The sequence below is a fragment of the Pseudophryne corroboree genome, chromosome 4 (genome assembly GCF_028390025.1).
Source record: "Pseudophryne corroboree isolate aPseCor3 chromosome 4, aPseCor3.hap2, whole genome shotgun sequence".
In the NCBI taxonomy this organism is placed as follows: Eukaryota; Metazoa; Chordata; class Amphibia; order Anura; family Myobatrachidae; genus Pseudophryne; species Pseudophryne corroboree.
This window is the reverse complement of record NC_086447.1, coordinates 736,587,690-736,609,485: the sequence shown is the minus strand read 5'-3', so window position 1 is coordinate 736,609,485 and position 21,796 is coordinate 736,587,690. Positions and strand designations below refer to the sequence as shown.

At 47.4% G+C, this 21,796-nt stretch overlaps 1 protein-coding gene across 3 annotated transcripts in view; it reads left to right on the top strand.

Annotated features, from left to right (window-relative positions):
* The window catches only part of ANAPC1 (anaphase promoting complex subunit 1), a 365,074-nt gene that overhangs the window by 210,536 nt on the left and 132,742 nt on the right, over positions 1-21,796 (top strand). For all 3 annotated transcript variants that reach the window (XM_063918099.1, XM_063918098.1, XM_063918100.1), the window contains exons 30-34: positions 12,065-12,156; positions 14,173-14,307; positions 16,560-16,642; positions 17,438-17,516; positions 17,763-17,837. In XM_063918099.1, the coding sequence (XP_063774169.1) occupies positions 12,065-12,156; positions 14,173-14,307; positions 16,560-16,642; positions 17,438-17,516; positions 17,763-17,837 (464 nt within the window). The remainder of the gene's footprint in view (positions 1-12,064; positions 12,157-14,172; positions 14,308-16,559; positions 16,643-17,437; positions 17,517-17,762; positions 17,838-21,796) is intronic.

Sequence of the window (21,796 nt, the reverse complement as noted above, 5' to 3'; positions counted from 1 at the left end):
AAAACCCCCGCCAGTATAAATATTAGCGGGACCGAAGCCCGCCGTCGAGGAGGCGGGGCTTCGTTCCTCAGCTCTAACCAGCGCCATTTTTCTCCACAGCTTGGCTGCAGAGACGCTGCTCCCGGAACCTTCCCTGATATCTACAGGTAACAGGGTGCAAAACGAGGGGGGGGGGGGCACAATATTTGGTGCTGATTTGATATATATATAAAACGCGCTATACAGGTCTGGGGTATTGTTATATTTCAGACTGTGGCGGCTTTGGGTGTGAGCTGGCAATCTTCCTCTCTGTCTCTCCAAAGGACCTCCTTGTGGGTCTGTCCCCTATAATTCAGTGTGTGTGCGGGTGTCAGTACGTGTGTGTCGACATGTCTGAGGCGGAAGGCTATTCGAGGGAGGAAGAGGAGCAAAATGTGATAGTGACTGCGTCGGCACCGCCGACTGCTGATTGAGTAGACGTGGAAAGTTTTGAATGCAAGTGTGGCTTTATTGCATAAAATATTGGACAAAACAGAGTATTAGAACCAACCATGGAGTCAATCTATGGATATTGCTGTGTCTCAGAACCCATCAGGGTCACAGAAACGTCCCTTTACCCAGATAGCAGACACTGATACCGACTCCAGTGTCGACTATGATGAGGCGAGATTACACCCACGGGTGGCCAAGAGTATTCAGTACATGATTGTAGCAATAAGGGATGTATTACATATCACAGAGGACCCTTCTGTCCCTGACACAAGGGTCTGTATGTTTAAAGAGAAGAAACGTGAGGTAACGTTTCCCCCATCTCATGAACTGAACGCTCTATTTGAAAAGGCTTGGGAAACTCCAGACAAGAGGCTGCAGGTTCCCAAGAGAATTATTATGGCGTATCCTTTCCCCTCACAGGACATGTAACGGTGGGAATCCTCTCCCTCGATGGATAAAGCCTTGACGCGGTTATCCAAAAAAGTGGCCCTACCGTCCCAGGACACGGCGACACTAAAGGATCCTGCGGACCGCAAGCAGGAAACCACTTTAAAATCAATTTATGCGACTACGGGAGTCCTCCTCAGACCGGCAGTTGCGTCGGCATGGGTGAGTAGCACCATTGCAGCTTGGGCAGATAACTTGTCATCTGACATGGACACCCTCGACAGGGATACTGTTCTGTTAATTTTGGGTCACATAAAAGACGCAGCGTTATACCTAAGGGAGGTTGCGAGGGATATTGGCCTCTTGGGATCAAGGGCCAATGCAATGGCAATTTCAGCTAGGAGGTCGCTGTGGACCCGTCAATGGACTGGTGATGCTGACTCCAAGAGACTTATGGAGGCTCTGCCTTACAAAGGTGAAGTGTTGTTTGGGGATGGCCTCGCGGACCTGGTTTCCACAGCTACCGCTGGTATGTCTTCTTTTTTGCCTTTTGTTCTCCCACAGCAAAAGAAAATGCCTCAGTACCAGATGCAGTCCTTTCGGTCTCATAAATTCAGAAAGGGGCGTGGATCGTCTTTCTTCGCCAGAGGCAGAGGAAGAGGGAAAAGAACACCAGCTACGGCTAGTTCCCAGGAGCAAAAGTCCTCTCCGGCTTCTGCCAAATCCACCGCATGACGCTGGGGCTCCCCTGCGGGAGTCCGCACCGGTGGGGGCACGTCTTCGGCTCTTCAGCCAGGTCTGGGTTCAGTCGGACCTGGATCGTTGGGTGCTAGGAATTGTGACCCAAGGGTACAAACTGGAGTTCGAAGACGTGATTATCATGATTCCCCGGTTACAACAGGGGAAGGGGTTTTATTCAACTCTATTCGTATTCGTGGTCCCGAAGCCGGACGGCTCGGTCAGACCGATTCTAAACCTAAAATCCCTAAACCTGTATTTGAGGAGATTCAAATTCAAGATGGAATCTCTCCGAGCGGTGGTCTCCAGTCTGTACGGGGGGGGGGGGGGAGTTTATGGTCTCACTGGACATAAAGGATGCATACCTTCACGTCCCCTTATACCCTTCTCATCAGGAATTCCTGAGATTCGCTGTGCAGAATTGTCATTACCAATTTCAGACGTTGCCGTTTGGGCTTTCCACGGCCCCGAGAATTTTCACCAAGGTAATGGCAGAAATTATGGTGCTCCTGCACAAGCAGGGTGTCACAATTATCCCGTACTTGGACGATCTCCTGATAAAAGCGAGATCAAGAGAACAATTACTGAAAAATGTGGAGCTCTCTCTGAAGGTGCCACGACAACACGGCTGGCTTCTAAATTTACATAAGTTGCAGTTGGTTCCGACAACTCGGCTGTCGTTCTTGGGCATGATTCTGGATACAGAAAAACAGAGGGTTTTTCTTCCAGTGGAAAAAGCTCAGGAAATCCAGAACATGGTCAAGGCTCTGCTAAAACCAAAAAGAGTATCGATTCATCAATGCACTCGAGTGTTGGGAAAGATGGTGGCGGCCTACGAGGCCATTCCGTTTGGCAGGTCTCATGCAAGTGCTTTTCAGTGGGACCTACTGAACAAGTGGTCAGGGTCCCATCTGCAAATACATCGGTTGATATGCCTGTCCCCCAGGGCTAGGATCTCTCTCCTGTGGTGGCTCCAGGGGGCTCACTTTCTAGAGGGTCGCAGGTTCGGAATTCAGGATTGGGTTCTCGTGACCACGGACGTGAGCCTCCGAGGATGGGGAGCGGTCACACAGGGAATAAACTTTCAGGGAATATGGTTAAGCCAGGAGGCTTGTCTGCACATAAATGTGCTGGAATTAAGGGCCATATACAACGGCCTGAGGCAGGCGGAGCACCTTCTTCGCAACGTATCGGTTCTGATCCAGTCAGACAACGTAACAGCCGTGGCGCATGTAAACCGACAAGGCGGAACAAGGAGCAGAGCAGCAATGGCAGAGGCCACCAGGATTCTTCGCTGGGTGGAAAATCACGTGAGCGCCCTGTCAGCAGTATTCATTCCGGGAGTGGACAACTGGGAAGCAGACTTCCTCAACAGACACGATCTCCATCCAGGAGAGTGGGGACTTCATCAAGAGATCTTTGCAGAAGTGACAAGTTGCTGGGGACTCCCTGAAATAGACATGATGGCGTCACGCATCAACAAGAAGCTTCGGACGTATTGTTCAAGGTCAAGGGACCCTCAGGCGATAGCGGTGGACGCGCTGGTAACACCATGGGTGTATCAGGCGGTGTATGTGTTTCCCCTGCTTCCACTCATCTCAAAAATATTGAGAATCATAAGAAGAACAAAAGTTCAAACGATACTCATTGTTCCAGATTGGCCTCGAAGGGCCTAGTATCCAGATCTTCAGGAAATGCTCACGGAAGATCCTTGGCCTCTTCCTCTCAGAGAGGACCTGTTACAACGGGTGGTATTCATGTGACCGCCGGTCAGCTGACCGACAGTCACATGACCACCTCCACGAGCCCGACGGCTCACTTTCCCGATGGTCGGCATGCCGTCCAACAGGGACTATTTCCACTCGTGGGTGTCCACGACACCCATAGAGTGGTCGCCACCGAGCCCGCAGCGTGGCGAGCGCAGCGAGCCCGCAAGGGGCTTGCTGCACTCGCCCCTCCCCGCCGGGATCCCGGCGTCGGTATGCTGCCGGGATCCCGGCGTCGGTAAGCTGACCGGCGGTCAGCCATACTACACCCGTTACAACAGGGGCCGTGTGTGTTCCAGGACTTACCGCGATTACGTTTGACGGCATGGCGGTTGAACACCAGATCCTAGCTAGAAAAGGTATTCCAGGGGAAGTCATCCCTACTCTACTTAAAGCTAGGAAGGAGGTAACGGCGAAGCACTATCACCGTATCTGGAGGAAGTATGTGTCTTGGTGTGATTCCAAGAATGTTCCTACGGAGTATTTCCAGCTGGGTCGTTTTCTCCATTTTCTACAGACAGGAGTGGATATGGGCCTGAAGTTAGGCTCCATTAAGGTGCAGATTTCGGCCTTATCAATATTATTTCAAAAGGAATTGGTTTATCTTCCAGAAGTGCAGACTTTTGTGAAGGGAGTACTACACATCCAACCTCCTTTTGTGCCCCCAGTGGCAACGTGGTGTTACAGTTCCTTAAATCACATTGATTTGAACCTCTTCAAACTGTTGACTTGAAATTTCTCACAGGCGGGTGTCAAAATCGGCGGCTTTGTCTCACAAGAGCCCCTATCTGATTTTCCATGTAGATAGAGCGGAATTGAGAACTCGTCCTCAATTTCTACCCAAGGTGGTTTAGTCATTTCACATGAACCAACCTATTGTGGTGCCGGTGGCAACGGATGTCTTGGAGGATTCCAAGTCCCTTGATGTGGTCAGGGTTTTAAAAATCTATGTAGCCAGAACGGCTCATATTAGGAAAACAGAGGGACTGTTTGTCCTGTATGCGGCCAACAAGATTGGCGCGCCTGCTTCCAAGCAGACTATTGCACGCTGGATCTGTATCACGATTCAGCAGGCTCATTCTACGGCTGGATTGCCGTTACCAAAATCGGTAAAGGCCCATTCCACTAGGAAGGTGGGTTCTTCTTGGGCGGCTGCCCATGGTGTCTCGGCGCTACAGCTTTGCCGAGCGGCTACTTGGTCGGGTTCAAACACTTTTGCAAAATTCTATAAGTTTGATACCCTGGCTGATGAGGACCTCATGTTTGCTCAATCGGTGCTGCAGAGTCATCCGCACTCTCCCGCCCGGTCTGGAGCTTTGGTATAAACCCCATGGTCCTTACGGAGTCCCCAGCATCCTCTAGGACGTAAGAGAAAATAAGATTTTAAACCTACCGGTAAATCTTTTTCTCTGACGTCCTAAGTGGATGCTGGGGACTCCGTCAGGACCATGGGGAATAGCGGCTCCGCAGGAGACAGGGCACAAAAGTAAAAGCTTTAGGATCAGGTGGTGTGCACTGGCTCCTCCCCCTATGACCCTCCTCCAAGCCTCAGTTAGATTTTTGTGCCCGGCCGAGAAGGGTGCAATCTAGGTGGCTCTCCTAAAGAGCTGCTTAGAGTAAAAGTTTTGTTAGGTTTTTTTATTTTCAGTGAGTCCTGCTGGCAACAGGCTCACTGCATCGAGGGACTTAGGGGAGAGAAGTGAACTCACCTGCGTGCAGGATGGATTGGCTTCTTAGGCTACTGGACACCATTAGCTCCAGAGGGAGTCGGAACACAGGTCTCACCCTGGGGTTCGTCCCGGAGCCGCGCCGCCGACCCCCTTGCAGATGCCGAAAAGTGAAGAGGTCCAGAAACCGGCGGCAGAAGACTTTTCAATCTTCATAAGGTAGCGCACAGCACTGCAGCTGTGCGCCATTGTTGTCAGCACACTTCATAGCAGCGGTCACTGAGGGTGCAGGGCGCTGGGGGGGGGGGCGCCCTCGGCAGCAATGATAGTACCTTATTCTGGCTAAAAATACATCACATATAGCCCCTGGGGGCTATATGGATGTATTTAACCCCTGCCAGGTCTCAGAAAAACGGGAGAAGAAGCCCGCCGAAAAGGGGGCGGGGCCTATTCTCCTCAGCACACAGCGCCATTTTCCCTCACAGAAATGCTGGTGGGAAGGCTCCCAGGCTCTCCCCTGCACTGCACTACAGAAACAGGGTTAAAACAGAGAGGGGGGGCACTTATTTGGCGATATGACTATATATATTAAAATGCTATAAGGGAAAAACACTTATATAAAGGTTGTCCCTGTATAATTATAGCGTTTTTGGTGTGTGCTGGCAAACTCTCCCTCTGTCTCCCCAAAGGGCTAGTGGGGTCCTGTCCTCTATCAGAGCATTCCCTGTGTGTGTGCTGTGTGTCGGTACGTGTGTGTCGACATGTATGAGGACGATGTTGGTGAGGAGGCGGAGCAATTGCCTGTAATGGTGATGTCACTCTCTAGGGAGTCGACACCGGAATGGATGGCTTATTTAAGGAATTACGTGATAATGTCAACACGCTGCAAGGTCGGTTGACGACATGAGACGGCCGGCAAACCAATTAGTACCTGTCCAGGCGTCTCAAACACCGTCAGGGGCGTTAAAACGTCCTTTTACCTCAGTCGGTCGACACAGACACGGACACTGACTCCAGTGTCGACGGTGAAGAAACAAACGTATTTTCCTTTAGGGCCACACGTTACTTGTTAAGGGCAATAAACGAGATGTTACATATTTCTGATACTACAAGTACCACAAAAAAGGGTATTATGTGGAGTGTGAAAAAACTACATGTGGTTTTTCCTGAATCAGATAAATTAAATGAAGTGTGTGAAGTTATGGCGCGTTGGGAAACACCCCTTAGGGTGGATAAGGCGCTCACACGCTTATCAAAACAAGTGGCGTTACCGTCTCCAGATACGGCCGCCCTCATGGAGCCAACTGACAGGAGGCTGGAAAATATCCTAAAAAGTATATACACACATACTGGTGTTATACTGCGACCAGCGATCGCCTCAGCCTGGATGGGCAGCGCTGGGGTGGCTTGGTCGGATTCCCTGACTGGAAATATTGATACCCTTGACAGGGACAGTATTTTATTGACTATAGAGCATTTAAAGGATGCATTTCTATATATGCGAGATGCACAGAGGGATATTTGCACTCTGGCATCAAGAGTAAGTGCGATGTCCATATCTGCCAGAAGATGTTTATGGACACGACAGTGGTCAGGTGATGCAGATTCCAAACGGCACATGGAAGTATTGCCGTATAAAGGGGAGGAGTTATTTGGGGTCGGTCCATCGGACCTGGTGGCCACGGCAACAGCTGGAAAATCCACCTTTTTTACCCCAAGTCACATCTCAGCAGAAAAAGACATCGTCTTTTCAGCCTCAGTCCTTTCGTCCCCATAAGGGCAAGCGGGCAAAAGGCCAGTCATATCTGCCCAGGGATAGAGGTAAGGGAAGAAGACTGCAGCAGGCAGCCCATTCCCAGGAACAGAAGCCTTCCACCGCTTCTGCCAAGTCCTCAGCATGACGCTGGGGCCGTACAAACAGGTGCGGTGGGGGGTCGTCTCAAGAGTTTCAGCACGCAGTGGGCTCACTCGCAAGTGGACCCCTGGATCCTACAAGTAGTATCCCAGGGGTACAGATTGGAAATTCGAGACGTCTCCCCCTCGCAGGTTCCTGAAGTTTGCTTTACCAACGTCTCCCTCCGACAGGGAGGCAGTATTGGAAACAATTCACAAGCTGTATTCCCAGCAGGTGATAATCAAAGTACCCCTCCTACAACAAGGAAAGGGGTATTATTCCACACTATATTGTGGTACTGAAGCCAGACGGCTCGGTGAGACCTATTCTAAATCTGAAATATTTGAACACTTACATACAAAGGTTCAAATCAAGATGGAGTCACTCAGAGCAGTGATAGCGAACCAGGAAGAAGGGGACTATATGGTGTCCCTGGACATCAAGGATGCTTACCTCCATGTCACAATTTGCCCTTCTCACCAAGGGTACCTCAGGTTCGTGGTACAAAACTGTCACTATCAGTTTCAGACGCTGCCGTTTGGATTGTCCACGGCACCCCGGGTCTTTACCAAGGTAATGGCCGAAATGATGATTCTTCTTCAAAGAAAAGGCGTCTTAATTATCCCTTACTTGGACGATCTCCTGATAAGGGCAAGGTCCAGAGAACAGTTGGAGGTCGGAGTAGCACTATCTCAAGTAGTTCTACGACAGCACGGGTGGATTCTAAATATTCCAAAATCGCAGCTGTCTCCGACGACACGTCTGCTGTTCCTAGGGATGATTCTGGACACAGTCCAGAAAAAGGTGTTTCTCCCGGAGGAGAAGGCCAGGGAGTTATCCGAGCTAGTCAGGAACCTCCTAAAACCAGGAAAAGTGTCAGTGCATCATTGCACAAGGGTCCTGGGAAAAATGGTGGCTTCTTACGAAGCGATTCCATTCGGCAGATTTCACGCAAGAACTTTTCAGTGGGATCTGCTGGGAAAATGGTCCGGATCGCATCTTCAGATGCATCAGCGGATAACCCTGTCTCCAAGGACAAGGGTGTCTCTTCTGTGGTGGCTGCAGAGTGCTCATCTACTAAAGGGCCACAGATTCGGCATTCAGGACTGGGTCCTGGTGACCACGGATGCCAGCCTGAAAGGCTGGGGAGCAGTCACACAAGGAAAAAATTTCCAGGGAGTGTGATCAAGTCTGGAGACTTCTCTCCACATAAATATACTGGAGCTAAGAGCAATTTACAATGCTCTAAGCTTAGCAAGACCTCTGCTTCAAGGTCAGCCGGTATTGATCCAGTGGGACAACATCACGGCAGTCGCCCACGTAAACAGACAGGGCAGCACAAGAGGCAGGAGGACAATGGCAGAAACTGCAAGGATTCTTCGCTGGGCGGAAAATCATGTGATAGCACTGTCAGCAGTGTTCATTCCGGGAGTGGACAACTGGGAAGCAGACTTCCTCAGCACGACCTCCACCCGGGAGAGTGGGGACTTCATCGGGAAGTCTTCCACATGATTGTGAACCGTTGGGAAAGACCAAAGGTGGACATGATGGCGTCCCGCCTGAACAAAAAACTGGACAGGTATTGCGCCAGGTCAAGAGACCCTCAGGCAATAGCTGTGGACGTTCTGGTAACACCGTGGGTGTACCAGTCGGTGTATGTGTTCCCTCCTCTGCTTCTCATACCTAAGGTACTGAGAATTATAAGACGTAGAGGAGTAAGAACTATACTCGTGGCTCCGGATTGGCCAAGAAGGACTTGGTACCCGGAACTTCAAGAGATGCTCACAGAGGACTCATGGCCTCTGCCGCTAAGAAGGGACTTGCTTCAGCAAGTACCATGTCTGTTCCAAGACTTACCGCGGCTGCGTTTGACGGCATGGCGGTTGAACGCCGGATCCTAAGGGAAAAAGGCATTCCGGAAGAGGTCATTCCTACCCTGGTCAAAGCCAGGAAGGAGGTGACCGCACAACATTATCACCACATGTGGCGAAAATATGTTGCGTGGTGTGAGGCCAGGAAGGCCCCACGAAGAAATTTCAACTCGGTCGATTCCTGCATTTCCTGCAAACAGGAGTGTCTATGGGCCTCAAATTGGGGTCCATTAAGGTTCAAATTTCGGCCCTGTCGATTTTCTTCCAGAAAGAATTGGCTTCAGTTCCTGAAGTCCAGAAGTTTGGCAAGGGAGTACTGCATATACAACCCCCTTTTGTGCCTCCAGTGGCACTGTGGGATCTCAACGTAGTTCTGGGATTCCTCAAATCACATTGGTTTAAACCGCTCAAATCTGTGGATTTGAAATATCTCACATGGAAAGTGACCATGATGTTGGCCCTGGCCTCGGCCAGGCGAGTGTCAGAATTGGCGGCTTTGTCTCACAAAAGCCCATATCTGATTGTCCATTCGGACAGGGCAGAGCTGCGGACTCGTCCCCAGTTTCTCCCTAAGGTGGTGTCAGCGTTTCACCTGAACCAGCTTATTGTGGTACCTGCGGCTACTAGGGACTTGGAGGACTCCAAGTTGCTAGATGTTGTCAGGGCCCTGAAAATATAGGTTTCCAGGACGGCTGGAGTCAGGAAAACTAACTTGCTGTTATCCTGTATGCACCCAACAAACTGGGTGTTCTTGCTTCAAAGCAGACGATTGCTAGTTGGATGTGTAGTACAATTCAGCTTGCACATTCTGTGGCAGGCCTGCCACAGCCAAAATATGTAAATGCCCATTCCACAAGGAAGGTGGGCTCATCTTGGGCGGCTGCCCGAGGGGTCTCGGCTTTACAACTTTGCCGAGCTGCTACTTGGTCAGGGGCACACCCTGGCTGAGGAGGACCTGGAGTTCTCTCACTCGGTGCTGCAGAGTCATCCGCACTCTCCCGCCCGTTTGGGAGCTTTGGTATAATCCCCATGGTCCTGACGGAGTCCCCAGCATCCACTTAGGACGTCAGAGAAAATAAGAATTTACTTACCGATAATTCTATTTCTCGTAGTCCGTAGTGGATGCTGGGCGCCCATCCCAAGTGCGGATTGTCTGCAATACTTGTACATAGTTATTGTTACAAAAATCGGGTTATTATTGTTGTGAGCCATCTTTTCAGAGGCTCCGCTGTTATCATGCTGTTAACTGGGTTCAGATCACAGGTTGTACAGTGTGATTGGTGTGGCTGGTATGAGTCTTACCCGGGATTCAAAATCCTTCCTTATTGTGTACGCTCGTCCGGGCACAGTATCCTAACTGAGGCTTGGAGGAGGGTCATAGGGGGAGGAGCCAGTGCACACCACCTGATCCTAAAGCTTTTACTTTTGTGCCCTGTCTCCTGCGGAGCCGCTATTCCCCATGGTCCTGACGGAGTCCCCAGCATCCACTACGGACTACGAGAAATAGAATTATCGGTAAGTAAATTCTTATTTTCTCCTAGTCCGTAGAGGATGCTGGGCGCCCGTCCGAGTGCGGACTGAAATCTGCAATAATTGTACATAGTTATTGATAAGATTACACACAGGTTGTTTTACTGTTGAAATCAGGCTGTTGCTGTTTTCTGTGGTTGTTTCATACTGTTAACTGGTTTACTTATATACCATGTTGTACGGTGTTTGTGGTGTGAGCTGGTATGTGTCTCACCCTTGATTAACAAAATCCTTTTCCTCGAAATGTCCGTCTCCTCTGGGCACAGTTCCTATAACTGGAGTCTGGAGGAGGGGCATAGAGGGAGGAGCCAGTTCACGCCCATTAAAGGTCTTAAAGTGCCCATGTCTCCTGCGGAGCCCGTCTATACCCCATGGTCCTTACGGAGTCCCCAGCATCCTCTACGGACTAGGAGAAAAAGATTTACCGGTAGGTTTAAAATCTTATTTACTGCTGCTATCCTGTTTTTTGGGGTATTTTTCGTGCCTTTCTCTTCTTGGAAAAAGTAAGATCCCACATGGATTGTCCATGTGCACAAATTCTGTGAACAAATTAGAATTAATCGGTCATTTTCGTTTTTCATAAGCATTAACAAGGCCACTAGCGATATTGCTAGGTTTGATGTGCAGCACATGAAACCTAGTGTCCGTCATTAACAACTGCGGGAGCGTGCGGTCACACGTTCACACTGAGCAATGCAGGCGATTTGTCGTTACAAAGCGGAAAATCAGCCCGACATCGCTTCAGCCCAGCGGGTGAAATGAGCGACCTGCTAGATTGGCCTGCATGCAGGCCAATCTAGCACCAGCAATAGCGATGCGCGGGGCTGCGCATCGCTATCGCTGTGGGGGGTACACACGGAGCGATTATGCTTAAAATCTAAGCAATCTAGTCAGATTGCTTAGATTATCGCTCCGTGAGTACCCCCCTTTAGGCATGCCAGCTTGTAGAAAATTGAAAATTATCTCTAGTCTCTACAGAACGTTGTCTGCTAGTTTGTTAAGGTGCATACACACGGAGAGATTTTGACTATGAGAGATTTTGACTGAGCGATTTCCCTTGAACTGGCAGTAGGAGATTTTGACTAACTTTACCAGAGATTTTGACTAACTTTTCCAGCGATTTTGGCTATGGGCGATTTTAGCTAACTCATTCAAGCAAGGGGATGCTTTTTCTTTCCCAGCGACATAGCCAAAATTGACTTGTCTGCACAGTCTATTTTTAGCAGCGATAGCGACCTGGCGGGGCGCGCATCGCTATCGCTGGCTGTGTACACATGGAGAGATATGCACTAACTTTCTGAGCGATTTTGACTGTATAGTCAAAATCGCTCAGTTATATCGCTCCGTGTGTATGCACCTTTAGATTGCAGCTTCCTATATTATGTAGCAAATGAAAAGCTGATAAGACAGGTAGACAGAGGAAGAGTTGCTATAGAGATAGCTTCCGTCAGTAAAATCACTTGTTCAATAGAAATCTTTATAATAAATATGCAGTGATTACTTCTATTTCATAAACATATGTGTCACTTAGCTTAAGAACATCTGTCTCAGTCTCCATAGGAATTATTGAGCTCCAGTGTAGGTATGAATTATTGTTTTATATAACATACTCTGTTTGGACTGCTTTACATGGCATTAAGCTTTGTGTGTTCCCATAAAGCTGTACTGTATGGGTTTTGTGTGTGTGCTAATTACAGCTAAAAAAATTTTTTTCCAATTTTATTTATGTTTTTGTTTTAGGCCGCCCTCCAGGGCCCGAAATGGAATATTGCACAGACCGAGAATCGTATTCCCTGGCAGCAGGTCTGGCTTTGGGTATGGTGTGTCTAGGGGTAAGTTACTAATGTGAATAGCCTTTTGTCAATAGGTTTCATTTTTCCACTTTTGCTGTTGTGCGTTTTGTGTTAGACATTGTATAATTGCTGTGCCACTTCTAGAGTACACTGTAATGTGTACGTATGAAAGCTATCATCTATTTAGGATGATGGCAATAGGAGTTTGATTTAATACATCATTGCCGCAAACCGTGTCTCACAAGGAGTACAACACTCTTTTCTTAATGTTACTTTGCTTTCATGTTACTTTGAGCTGCTACCATTTTATACTGCTATCCAAACAATTTAATGGTCATTCAAAGGTACATGAAAGGGAGGGGTTATTCTAGATATGAAAAAAAAGAAGAAATATTCCCCATCACACTGAAAAGCATCAGCAATGTGATTTGAATTCTACATTATTATAGAAATACAGAGATCTCAGTTTGCATGTATTTGCAAAAATATGAGTAAGCTGCCAGGCCGTGTTAAGGCATCTCTATTTCTGGCGGCCCCTTACGCTATGTAATAATAGCATCCACTCTGGGTCATATAATTGCACATTGTTATGCTACATTATAATTTCACATACATGAATAGGGATCAGTATGAGATCCTGGCGCTTGGGATCCCTCCGCTTAAAATACCGAAGCCGGGATCCCGATTTTGAAGAAGCCGACCGTGGTGAAATCCCTAACCCTAACCCTCCCTACCCGCAGCCTATTCCTAACCTCCCCCTTTGGCGCCCAACCACCCCCCAAGAGCTGCCTAAACCTAACTCTCCTTCCCCGCAGCCTAACCCTACGAGGGGGGTGCCTAACCCTAACACCTCCTCCCCGCTGCCTAACCCTAACCACCCGGGACGCAGTCTAACCCTAACACCCCCCCCCCCCCCCCCCCCCTGCACAGCCTAAACCTAGCCAAACACACCCACCCACAGCTTGCCTGTGATGCACCGTGGTCTGTCCTCGTCTGGGATCCCGGCAGCCAGTATTCCGGCGCCGGGATAGTACAGCCATTCTGGATGCCAGTGTCGTCATTCAGAATGGGGTCGGTATACCGGCGTCTGTATCCTTACTGCCGAGATACCGACAGCCGAGATCCTGACTGCTTCCCATAAACTGTGTAGCTCTAGCTAATTGAAAGTTTCCAGTTAGCTACTAAGTCTGTAATTATTTGCCTTCTGAAGCAGTAGCCCCCTCCCTAGTGGGAGGATGGAGGGGGGACCACCTTGTCATCCGTCGCAGTATTTTCAGAGCTGAAAACCCCGAAAAGGTTTTTTATTTTCCAATTGGATACGGTGGATGTAGGGAGCTTTCATGGTGTAATCTAAAATTGGGTGTGATGAGCGCAAGTTTTTTTTATGGAGAAAATCTTGCGCCCAATTGGATTCCCACTTGGAGTGCACAGTACTTTCTAGTTAAAGAAACTTTCTTCTTTGTAGGATGGCTGCCTTAATATAGATGTGGTGGTAGCTTCAAGCGTGTGTTTATGTTATTTGGGTCACTTTATATTTGAAGCTGTTGACATGAATGCAATTTGTTTATCAATGTAATGTTTACATAGATCATAATATGTAGGTAACGTGACCCCCGTGCAGTGTTGGGAAAATGTAATACAATATGGTTTTAGGCTTGAAACTTGGTGCGAGATGCATGGCCTGACTTCCTGGACCATTGCACTTATGGATTAGTATTTTTGTCGCAAAAGAATTTGTTTAAAGCTACAGACTAATGTTATACCATGGCCTCACTCATATTGATCCTCAGTAGTTTGCATTTTTTTACTCACGTTCGTGTCGCACACACCGCAGCTGCATGTACTGCCATTATTCACAGTACTCATGCAGTGTACTTTTATCACATAAGTAAATGAAACATTTATTCGGTACACAAATGAGTGGTGGGGACATATGGTGCAGATTAGTCCTGAAGTAGGTGGCGCGCCAGACAGGGCTGTTTGGTGCAATTTGAGGAATGTATGTGGACACATCTATATTATAATTGGCTTACCTAGTGTTCTGATATATTCCAGCATGGGAGTAATTTGATAGGCATGTCAGACCTGAATGTTCCAGAGCAGCTGTACCAGTATATGGTGGGAGGACACAAGCGGTCACATGTAGGTGTCAACCGAGAAAAACATAAGTCACCCAGTTACCAGATCAAGGTAAGTAACTACTTGCTCTAATTAAATTGTTTTAAAGTCCCAGGCAACAGTCAGGGGATTTGTACAGTTTCTAAATAACCATTGAAACTTGATGACCAGAACAATTTGTGCATTTTGTGCTGTGTTGGCTTTCTTGTGAAAACTGGAATTTCTTAGTTGATGTGAATTGTTTACATTATCGTGGATCTGTTACAGCTAGAATACACAGTACAGTAGGTCTGTTCCAGGTCCTGCACCAACCTGCATCTCTTTTCATTTATACCTAATGTGTTTAGTTCACTTGGACACGTTTTTTTACACATTTGTGCTAACAGCTTCACCTATACCCCTTTTCCACCTGAGTGCAGAGTCCGATGCGGGATGTTTAACCTGGCTGCAACCCGTGTCAGCCCCGCCGTTTCCACTGCACTTCGACACGGGTTACTCCCGGGTCAGATCTGTTTCCACTTAACCTGGGTAAGCATTGTTACTCAGGTCTGAAAACACGGGTAATGATGAACGTTTCCACTGCACAATTACCCGGGTCATTACCGTGTTCAACCCAGGTAGCTACCCGGGTAGGATTCCAGGGTCACTCAACCCATGTTGAGCCGTTTCCACTTACTAAAAACCTGTGTTGATGCGCACCTCCGTGCAAAAACACGGGTAAATTTAGCTAGTGGAAAAGGGGTACTATACTTCATGTTAATTGTAAGACAATAGTTCTGTCAGTCCTGGGAATCTGTAATATGAAACAATAGAGTGTCAGCTCATTTGTTTAAGACACCTAATCATTCATATCTTTATGGTGTTATTAATCCTGTCCATATGAATTCATGTTTGAGCTGTCCCACGGATGGAAATCCTCAAATGGTCTATGTTGGGATATCCTGATTCACAGGTTATAGCAGGCTTTACTATATTATTTGCACTCCATAACATGACACACCAGATATAAAGAGGCATCTATTTCTTTTGTTGTGTCTTCTCGTTGTTCTGTAGACCAGCCTTAACCCATTAATCCTCTATACTGTGGTTCTCATACATAACAGGAAAGTATGGACTTTGCACCTGCAGGATACAGCATGTTCCCTAGCAGCCAGGGTAAAATGTGCAGTGAAAGGACTGTGCTGAATAACAGTCTATACACTGACATACGCATTACTTGGGATGAATTGGATCACAGTAACATGACACCTTGTATCTTTTAATGTAAAGTGAGCCACGCAAAGTAGTATTTAACCCTAATACCATAAGCCAAACGGATACACCAACCATAATATACTATCCCTAAAACCCTAACCCCATCTCCTAACCTAACCCTAATAACCCTCACCTCTAACCCAAACCACTAAAACAATTCCCTAATACCATAACCCCTCACCCTAGTATCCTAATGGGCAGACTGGATGGGCCATGTGATTCTTATATGCCAGAAATTCTATGTTTCTTAGTTAAAGTTACTTCTGAAGGTGATAACACACATTTCACAAAACAGTTCTTCACAAATAAAATGTGACTGTAAGTACTGAAGTTAGGGTTAGGAACTAAGGGGAGGGTTAGGGTTAGGCTGTGTTTGTGGGGGGGGGGGGGGGTGTTAAGGGTTAGGCTGCAGAAGAGGTGGGTTAGGGTTAAGGTAATGTACTTACCAAAATCTGTTGAGACTTTGAATGTTAGGATGACGCAGTCGGCATTATGATCGTCTGGATCCTGTGAGCTGGAATATCAATAGCAACCTGCATACAATATAAATCGGTTTTAGTATGTTACCAAATAAGTGTTACTATTACCCTTGGATGATTTCTGGGGTATCTTTAGCATGGTAAAAATGTTACAATGGACTTGGTCATTGAAATGTTAATGTATCAGTTTGCTATATGTTAAACTATTTTATTTATTTCTTCATTTTCTGGCATGTCAATGAATACGATGTACAAGATACTGCTATATGCTCATACAGTTCACAACCGGCCTGCATATTTAATGGCCTGCTCTGCTCACTTGGACTATCCGTATTTGTGGCCTAGTTGGCAAATGGACCAGTTCAGACCATGTGTGCAGCATCATAGAATTGTAGATGGAGCCATTCGTACCGTCTAATCTGTATTCTTGTCTGTGACTATCATTACACTTCTGAATTGCCATTTGTTTGTAGTGCAGTTCCTGTAAGATGTGTCTGTTCAGTGAACTAGATGTTAAATGTGAATGAGTGCGTATTGTTTATACAGTGGTTTAATAGTGCCAGCACATCTTTCATTTCACTGTTTTTACAGGAAGGAGACACCATCAATGTGGATGTCACATGTCCTGGAGCTACACTGGCATTAGCTATGATCTACTTAAAAACGAACAACAGGTAAGAAACAGTGGAAAAACAGGATTTACTTTAGGACTGCATGACCTTTTACAAAAAGAGGAACATCCTGCAGTTCAGTAAGTTGAAACTGTATGTTGTCGAACTGCTGGGACATCACATGCCCTGATGTTGTAGCAAGGCTGCAAGCTTGTCTGTCACTCCCTGTCTAACATGGCATCATGCTGCAGAGGACTGGTGGATAGATTTAAGCCTCCAAGGCAGATTTTAGGTATATCCATGGCTCAGCACAGACAGTTAAATAACATTGAGTGAGGTGCTAATTAACCACTTAACTGACTATTTATTTAGCCAAAAACCTCTCCTAAATTGTCGGGGGGGTTTATGAGTGAATTAGGTGAAGAACATGAGTTTAACCCTATCCCAAATGATTTTATTTAAAAGAAAAAAAAAGAAAAACTATTTTTATTTATTTATTTTTAATTATTTCCCCCACCAAACATCGATCGGGAACATCGCGACCATCGTGGCTTTCATTTTGAAAGCCGGGACAGCCTCCAGGTATACAGGGGGATTCTGGGGGTGGCTTGGGAGGGTTCATTTACACTCCCCAGCGCCTGCCATTGTCATCAGCCGCTGGATGGGGGTGGGGTGGGGGGGGGAGGGGGATCCTGCCGTGCTTCTCTTCCCTACCGCTGCTAACACTCTCTATCTGACTGGGCGCATCCTATTTTGTCACCATTGTATTTTCTGGTTTTATAATTCATTTAGTCCTATTCATTTTGAATAATCATTTTTGTTTATTTACTTTTTGTTTTGTCTTTTTGTACTTTTTAGGTCAATTGCTGATTGGCTTCGAGCTCCAGACACTATGTACTTACTGGACTTTGTAAAACCAGAATTCCTTCTGTTAAGAGTATGACATTCTTCTTTCCTCCTTTTCCTTTTTGTTAAAAACAAACTTATAATTAAGCACATGATCAACAGATAAAATACAAAGCTGGTAATGTTAGGCTTACACTTTATAAATATGTTGCCATACTCTCTCAGCATTTCAAGGGAGCTTGAAATGTTATCCAATTGCTGATTTGTAAAGTATAATTAAAAACAAAAAAGATCTTCTGTATTAGTTGTGTGTGGTCATGTTTTTGTTGTATTTCAGACTCTTGCAAGATGTCTCATTTTATGGGATGACATTCTACCCAATTCACAGTGGGTGAACAGCAATGTGCCCCAAGTAAGTACATGTAGATCCACAGCACATGTTTTTGTGGCTTGCATACACATACTGGACAGGTCTATCTTTCCACTGTATTTTACAGTTAGGCTAGGAAGTGACCCCATCACATCTCTAATCCTGGTTGTTGTTAATTTTACATTTTCTTATCTGCAGAAAGAAAAAAGTTTTTTTCCATGTGAAAATAATTTTCCCATGTGATTTATTAGACTTGCTTTAAACTCTAAACCAGCTCTTTTTTAATCTGTTATTTCTAAATGTAAACAGAAATAGGGTCGCACTCAATGTTCACTTTCCAATATAATTAGGAAATAACCATTAGAGAAGTATTAGTTGCATTCTCAAACACATAGAAGGACATTGTAGTTTAGAAAAGATAGTTTTGATGCCAGCAAATTAAAAATAATAAAAAAAGTTTTGTTTTTTTTAGTTACTTTGCCTCAACTACATTCCTTTTTTGTCCAGGGGGGTTGGAGTGGGGAGGGAGGGAGGGGGGGGGGGGGGGGCGCAACTTTGAACACTGAAATGAGCTTGTGCACTTTACAAAAGTTGAAATTCCCCTCATTCTGGGAAGCCTGTTTGGAAGGTTACAAAACTTTAGTTGGAGCTGGGCACTTGTGTTATTAATGCACATGGCGGCCACTGTATTTTTCTTTTTCATCCACTAGGGGTCACTGGAGTACTCTTGGGATATGGACGGCTTCCGCAGGAACAGGGCACTGAATATTTAAATTTAGAACTCTCCACCCCTCCATATCCCAGAGTACCTCAGTGTTTTTTCTGTGCTTAACGTAGCAACAAGGCTTGTGTGGAGCTCAACCACACTTCTTTTGAATATATTTTGATTTTTCATTTTTACTTTTTACTAACTTCAGCACATCCCTTCCCAGTTTATATAAAAAAACGTGGGTCCGGGATAGTGCCGCTGCACGGAGGCAGCGCATGGCGTGTCGGTCCTCACATCATAGAGCACCCTCACGGCCACACGCAGCTCACTCCTGACTGCAAGAGCTGAATGGAGCTTACACACAGAAGCCCCGTCACAGCCTCAATACAGGACAAGGTATGCTGGGGGGTTCGGGACGGTCAGCGCGCTGCCGCCCCGCTGTGTGGGGTCCGTGTTTCCGGTCACCGCCGCCCGCCGCTGTTTGTAGCCGCCCGACCCAGCCGCTCTGACCGCCGCTATACGCTCCGATCAGCGCATGACCCGCACCTCCGCCGCTAAGACCCTCCGGACGCCGCTCACACTGGCCGGCCGCTGCTGCAGGACCGCTCTCCACTACAGCGCTCCCTGCACCCGATCTCGGACTGCCGGAAACCCGCTCCCCGGTAACTCCCGCTCAGACAGCGGTACCCGCAGTGGGGGGGGGGGGAGGGGAGAAGAAGGGGGGGGAAGTAGGCGGCATGCATAACATGGGGCTGCGTGGGTTCCAGCAATAATACATAGGCTGTTAAGCCTATATTAACAGGTTACTTTGCTGCAATAGTTACAGGTTATTAGGTGTATACCCTGCACTGTGATTATTAGTGTAAGCATGTCATGGGGGCCATTTTAACCATGCTTCCTGTTTGTGATTCCAGAACGTTCCTGTCCTACATCTCTACTCCACCGGAGGCGCAGGGGTGATAGTGGGAATTTTGGTTCGGATTTCATATAGTACTGGCCATGTGCACTGCACTGCAGCCATATATATATTATACACTCCTTAGTACACTTTTACTGAGTCGTGCAAGTGTCTGTCTTTGTATATTGTATTGTCTGTCTGCATAATGAGTAAGGCACCAGCCAAATCTAAAAAGCAGTTTCACTGCAATGTCTGTAAGAGTGTGTTACCGGACGGATCTACCACATGTTCAGTATGTTTTGTGGATTCGGTTTCGAATCCGGTTTCATTCCCGGAACCTCCATGGGCTATGCTAACGGATGTCATGGCTGGGTTGCAATCAGAACTGGCCGCCGCTCGACACGAGCGGGAAGCGGCAAGATCTGAGTCGCGGTTGAGATCGCCAGAACTACCGGAGGGGTCTCAGCCTTGCCAAAGGTCCAAGTCCACTTTGGGTAGAAGAGATAAATATAATTTCTCTAACGTCCTAGTGGATGCTGGGGACTCCGTCAGGACCATGGGGATTAGCGGCTCCGCAGGAGACAGGGCACAAAAATAAAGCTTTAGGATCAGGTGGTGTGCACTGGCTCCTCCCCCTATGACCCTCCTCCAAGCCTCAGTTAGGTTTTTGTGCCCGTCCGAGCAGGGTGCAATCTAGGTGGCTCTCCTAAACAGCTGCTTAGAAAAAGTTTTTAGGTTTTTTATTTTCAGTGAGTCCTGCTGGCAACAGGCTCACTGCATCGAGGGACTTAGGGGAGAGAAGTCAACTCACCTGCGTGCAGGATGGATTGGCTTCTTAGGCTACTGGACACCATTAGCTCCAGAGGGATCGAACACAGGCCCAGCCATGGAGTCCGGTCCCGGAGCCGCGCCGCCGACCCCCCTTGCAGATGCCGAAGATGGAAGAGGTCCAGAAGCAGGCGGCAGAAGACTTTTCAGTCTTCCTGAGGTAGCGCACAGCACTGCAGCTGTGCGCCATTGTTGTCAGCACACTTCACACAGCGGTCACGGAGGGTGCAGGGCGCTGGGGGGGCGCCCTGGGCAGCAATGTATAATACCTTTTTATGGCTAAAAATACATCACATATAGCCCTTGAGGCTATATGGATGTATTTAACCCCTGCCAGATCTCACAAACTCCGGAGAAGAGCCCGCCGAAATAGGGTGCGGGGCTTATTCTCCTCAGCACACAGCGCCATTTTCCTGCTCAGCTCCGCTGTGAGGAAGGCTCCCAGGACTCTCCCCTGCACTGCACTACAGAAACAGGGTAAAACAGAGAGGGGGGGGCACTTTTTTTGGCGATATTACTATATTTAAGCTGCTATAAGGATACAACACTTATATAGGGTTGTTCCCATATATATTATAGCGCTTGGGTGTGTGCTGGCAAACTCTCCCTCTGTCTCCCCAAAGGGCTAGTGGGGTCCTGTCTTCAATAGAGCATTCCCTGTGTGTCTGCTGTGTGTCGGTACGTGTGTGTCGACATGTATGAGGACGATGTTGGTGTGGAGGCTGAGCAATTGCCGGTAGTGGTGATGTCACCCCCCAGGGAGTCGACACCGGAATGGATGGCTTTGTTTATGGAATTACGTGATAATGTCAGCACATTACAAAAATCAGTTGACGACATGAGACGGCCGGAAAACCAGTTAGTACCTGCCCAGGCGTCTCAGACACCGTCAGGGGCTGTAAAACGCCCTTTACCTCAGTCGGTCGACACAGACCCAGACACGGACACTGAATCTAGTGTCGACGGTGAAGAAACAAACGTATTTTCCAGTAGGGCCACACGTTATATGATCACGGCAATGAAGGAGGCTTTGCATATCTCTGATACTACAAGTACCACAAAAAGGGGTATTATGTGGGGGGTGAAAAAACTACCTGTAGTTTTTCCTGAATCAGAGGAATTGAATGATGTATGTGATGAAGCGTGGGTTAACCCAGATAGAAAAGTGCTAATTTCAAAAAAGTTATTGGCATTATACCCTTTCCCGCCAGAGGTTAGGGCGCGCTGGGAAACACCCCCTAAGGTGGATAAGGCGCTCACACGCTTATCAAAACAAGTGGCGTTACCGTCTCCTGATACGGCCGCCCTCAAGGATCCAGCTGATAGGAGGCTGGAAACTACCCTAAAAAGTATATACACACATACTGGTGTTATACTGCGACCAGCCATCGCCTCAGCCTGGATGTGCAGTGCTGGGGTGGTCTGGTCGGATTCCCTGACTGAAAATATTGATACCCTGGATAGGGACAGTATTTTACAGACTTTAGAGCAATTAAAGGATGCTTTTCTTTATATGCGAGATGCTCAGAGGGATATTTGCACTCTGGCATCGAGAGTAAGTGCGAT